The sequence below is a fragment of the Arachis stenosperma genome, chromosome 6 (assembly GCF_014773155.1).
Source record: "Arachis stenosperma cultivar V10309 chromosome 6, arast.V10309.gnm1.PFL2, whole genome shotgun sequence".
Taxonomy (NCBI): domain Eukaryota; kingdom Viridiplantae; phylum Streptophyta; class Magnoliopsida; order Fabales; family Fabaceae; genus Arachis; species Arachis stenosperma.
Genome location: NC_080382.1, coordinates 72,068,955 through 72,073,822, shown reverse-complemented (window position 1 = coordinate 72,073,822; position 4,868 = coordinate 72,068,955). Strand labels below are relative to the sequence as shown.

At 42.8% G+C, this 4,868-nt stretch overlaps 1 protein-coding gene across 1 annotated transcript; it reads left to right on the top strand.

The window, feature by feature from the left end:
• The first annotated feature begins 1,051 nt into the window (after positions 1-1,051).
• LOC130934175 (uncharacterized) lies at positions 1,052-2,320 on the top strand. Its single transcript, XM_057863758.1, has one exon. The coding sequence runs from the start codon at positions 1,052-1,054 to the stop codon at positions 2,318-2,320; it is 1,269 nt and encodes a 422-aa protein (XP_057719741.1).
• The last annotated feature ends 2,548 nt before the right edge of the window (positions 2,321-4,868 follow it).

The window sequence follows — 4,868 nt, the reverse complement described above, 5'->3', positions numbered from 1 at the left end:
CAAAAGAAAGCCTGACAAATTGGGAGGAGGTGGTGAATAAGTTTTTGGCAAGGTTTTACCCCCTCAAAGGATCAATAGGCTGAGAACTGAAGTGCAGACGTTCAGACAGCAAGATGGGGAGACACTTTATGAAGCTTGGGAAAGGTTCAAAGACCTAACAAGAAGATGCCCACCAGAGATGTTTAATGAGTGGGTCCAACTTCACATCTTCTATGAAGGTCTTTCCTATGAGTCAAAGAAGGCTGTGGATCATTCATCAGGAGGCTCTTTGAACAAGAAGAAAACCATTGAAGAAGCCATAGATGTCATCGAAATAGTTGCTGATAGTGACTACTTCTATGCCTCTGAAAGAAGTAACACTAGAGGAGTAATGGAGCTGAACCACATGGATGCACTGTTAGCCCAAAACAAGATGATCACCAAGCAGCTAGCAGCTCTTACCAAGAAGGTGGAAGAGAACCAAGTTGCAGCAGCCATCACCTCATCACCAACTCAAGAAGGAGTAAACATAGGAGAAGAAGGTGACTGGGAGCAAGCCAACTACATTGGAAATTCACCTAGACAGAACAATGATCCATACTCCAAAACTTATAACTCTGGATGGAGGAACCACCCAAACTTTGGGTGGGGGAACCAGAAAGATCAAAGCCAAGACCAGAGACATTACAACTCCAACAACAATGCAGCTCATCAACAATTCACACAGAGGACATATCAACACCCCCACAACAACACTTCTCCACACCCATTTCAAAACCAAAACAACACCTCTCATCCTTCCACCTCTAATCCTAATCTACCATCAATTGATGACAGACTCTCTAAGCTTGAAACCTTACTTGAAGGAATATGCCAAGAGATTCAAGAAGATAAGGTGTTCAAAGAGGAGGTGCGAGCCAACATTAAGAACCAGGGAGAGACCATCAAGAAGTTGGAATTCCAAGTGGGATGCTTAGCTGAGAAGATTCCCAAACCTACTGATAGCTTCCCAAGTGACACGGAGAAAAACCCAAGAGGAGAAGTAAAGAAAGTAAGATGGGAGGATTGCAAAATGGTCACTACAAGTGGTCAAGAGGCTGAAGACAAGCAAAGCAAACTCTCCAAACAGCCTGAAGACAACTCAATAGAGGAGGAGGATAGAGATCACCAAGAACCAAAAATCTCACAACAAGAGTTACTGAAGCTCTATGCACCATTTCCCCAACTGCTCAATGGTGCTGTGGGGAAGAGAATATACTCAAGGTTCCTAGACTTGTTTGCATCTCTGCATGTGAACATACCATTCATCAAGGCCATCAAACAAATGCCTACATTCATCAAGTATATGAAGGAACTTCTTCCCAGGAAAAGCTCAATCAAAGGAGGCCAGACTATAGTGTTGAACAAGGAATGTAGTGCCCTTATTCAACCTGAGTTGCCTGCAAAAAGAAGAGACCTAGGGAGTTTTCACATCCCCTGTGCCATAGGGGAAACAATGTTTGATAGAGCACTCTGTGATTTGGGGGCAAGCATCAACTTACTGCCCCTATCCTTGGCGAAGAGGCTACAGATCAATGAGATAATGTCCACAGATGTAGTCATCAGACTGGCTGACAAGACTCAAAAGCAAGCAATAGGAGTGGTGGAAAATGTGTTGTTAAAGGTTGGGAAATATTTTCTCCCAACAGACTTTGTCATCCTGGACATGGAAGAGAGTCACACTCACCCAATCATATTGGGAAGACCATTCATAGCGACGGCAAGAGCACTCATGGATGTGGAGAAAGGGGAGCTAATATTGAGAATCCATGATGAACGGCTCAGCTTTAATGTCTTCAAACTCTCACAAGAAGTAGAGCAAGAGCACAAGGAACCAAGCAAAGATCATAATGAGATGCTGAAGGAGGAAGCAAGCACTGAAGCACACCCAACCTATCTGGAGACCCCTTTGGTTGATAAACAAGGGAAACAACAACTACCACAGCTCAAGGAAAAGTTGGAAGAACCTAAACCTCTAGAGGGATGTGAAGACAACATCAAAACCCCCTTAGAGGAAAAAGTCATCAAGAGCAAGGCAATATCAAAAGACACAAGGAAGAAGGTACCAAGGAGGTGGAGGAACAAAAAGATCCCTACAGAAGACTTTTCTCCAGGGGATAGAGTGATCTCAGCTTACTTCCCAGATATTCCCCCTAATCTCCTTACTGTACCATCTCAGTTACCTAAAGTCTTCACAATCAACAGAGTTCTTTCCCTGGAACATATAGAGATTATTGATACAACCAATGGATACAAGTCCACAGCAAGAGGGGAGGACTTCAAGCACTACCAACCACCCTGATGAGGGAGAGACGTCAAGCTAGTGACGCTAAAGAAGCGCTTCATGGGAGGCAACCCATGTTTTATATGCTTTTAGAAGATAGTGAATAAGTCAACATTTATGAATTCCAACCCAAACTTGACAAACACTTGGTGAAACCTTATTGTGCAGTATATAGTGAAGAACAAGTTTGGTGTTCAAAGCAAACTAAGATGCATGCTAGACTTGGGAGCTTTGAACAAAACTTTTCATCACAGTACTCCAAACTAAGTTTGGTGTCACCCCATGGTGCCACCAATATGCATATAAGGACCCACAAATAGTTAGTTAGTTAGTTGAAATTCATGAATAAACAATTTAATCTTTTCTCACTTTTTTTTTTAATTCTAGCCGTAAAGTTCATATTGGCGTTTTGATATCTTTTCTTACTTTTCTTATTTTATCTTTATAGGGAAAAGAAAAGGAGCATTGATGGGGATTGATTGGACAATTAAATGGGGGAGGTTCGGCCACTTCATGAAGAGAACTACACACTTTTCTCAAGAAAGAACGCATGGGGAAACGTTGCCATGCAACATTGTAGAAAGGAGACCCTTGAAGACCGAACCATTCATTCTCATTAAGTGATGATCCTTGTCCTTCCTTCATGCACAACCCCAACCGTCCATCAAGCAACCATTCTTGCAATCCACACCTTCCGTTCTCTCATGATCTCCCTGTATAAGGGAACCTTAGAGCAGCCTCACTCCTCACATTCAAATCCTCACTCTCCACACTTCATACTTTTGGCGTGCTAAACCCCTTCATCACAATTTGTCCTAGCCAACCCATTCTTCACCTATCCGTATCCTCAAATCACCTCAAAACAGCAACTCAAATTCATGGCATCATCAAGCTCAAAGAGGCAAAAGAGGAAGGAACCCATGGAGAGTGTTCCATTCAATGAGAAGAGATTCAAAACTGCCTTTCATGAACATGAATTTGAGCGGATAAGGGTTAGAAAGATATTGCCAGAATTAATCTTCCAAATCAATGCAAATGAGTCACCACAGATTCGGGAGAAAATCGAAGAGAGAGGGTGGCAATTACTCACAAGTCCAGAGGGGAAGATTAATGGAAACCTCATCAAAGAATTCTACGCAAATGTAGTGAGAGAAGACAAGACCAAGGCCCCAACCTTCAAAAGCTACGTGAGAGAAAAGGAGGTAGACTTTAGCCCAAATGCCATAACAAGAGCTCTTCACCTGAAATCACCTCATTTTGATGAGGCCAGCTATCAGGAAAGGATAAGTAAAAGTCCTGACAATGATGAGCTCACAGAGATAGTGACGGACATCTGTGTTATAGCAGCTGATTGGGAGAGGTACGCAGATGGGAGACCCAAGTTCATCAAAAGGGGAGATCTTAGCCCTGAAGCCAAGGGGTGGTTTGAACTCGTAAGGAGGTCCATTCTACCAGCTGCAAATAATTCAGAGGTAAACATCAATCGAGCTACTATGGTGCATTGCTTAGTACAGGGTGGGGAGATCAATGTGCATGAACTCATCGTTGAGGGGATTCAAGATTCAGCTGAGAAGGCTGATTCAAGAACCAGGCTCTGGTACCCTAGCACCATCCTCAGGTTGTGCAACAAGGCCAAGGTAGTATTTGAGGATAGCAATCCAGACTGGGTGAACCCAGGAAGGCCAGTTACACTCGAGCGATTGGTCTATACCACACCTGCTCAGCAACAAAGAAGGCCACATATAGGAAAGCAAAAAGCTAAGGAAGGAACTCATTAAGAGGAATATCATCAGGAAGAATATCAACAAGAAGAGCATCATAACCCAGCCAACCTAAATATGACTCACCTTCTAAGAGCCATTGAGGATTTGGGAATGAGACATATGGAGGGACAAGAGCAAATACTTCACATTCAGTCCAACTGGATGAGACAACAAGAAGAGTGGCAGAAACAACACATGGAGCAGCAACAGGAGCAATACTCCCAACTCACTCAAGCCATCCACCAAGTTACTGAGAGGCAAGAGCGTCAAGATAAACGCCTTCAAGAACTCAACCTGCGGCAACTAGCTCAAATAAAATTATTCAATGAGTTCAATGTGCTGAATGAAGGAAGGTAGTTACATAGGGAGGAGTTCAACGTAAACACTCAGGCCAGGTTGAACTACATGTCCAGCAATATGCATCATCTACATTATGCCATTCCCACATATGATGAGGTCCAAAAAGAGTTTGTTGAACAAGAAGAAAGGAAGGTGAAACAGCAGAAGGACACACTAAAGAAGAAGATGGAAGATGTTGGCTTCTGGAAGAAACTGCTTGGGAAAGGCAAAGGAAGTGGGAGCACAAGCACTCAAGAAAAACACCTAGAGGACAAGCAAGGAAAAGAGCATGGATGGCCACAAGAGTAAAAGGTGGTGGAGTTCCTTCTTTACTCCATTTTCTTTCTATGCTTTAAATAAGGAAGATCTTGTATGGAATAGAACATGCTTCCATGTTAGTTTGAACCTTTTTAATTCTGCATTTTAAGTTTTATTGCTTAGGTCTATGATTTCTGGTTTAAGTG

Excerpts from the sequence above, each read along its gene's own strand:
- LOC130934175 (XM_057863758.1), top strand. The coding sequence starts at position 1,052 with ATGGTCACTACAAGTGGTCAAGAGGCTGAAGACAAGCAAAGCAAACTC.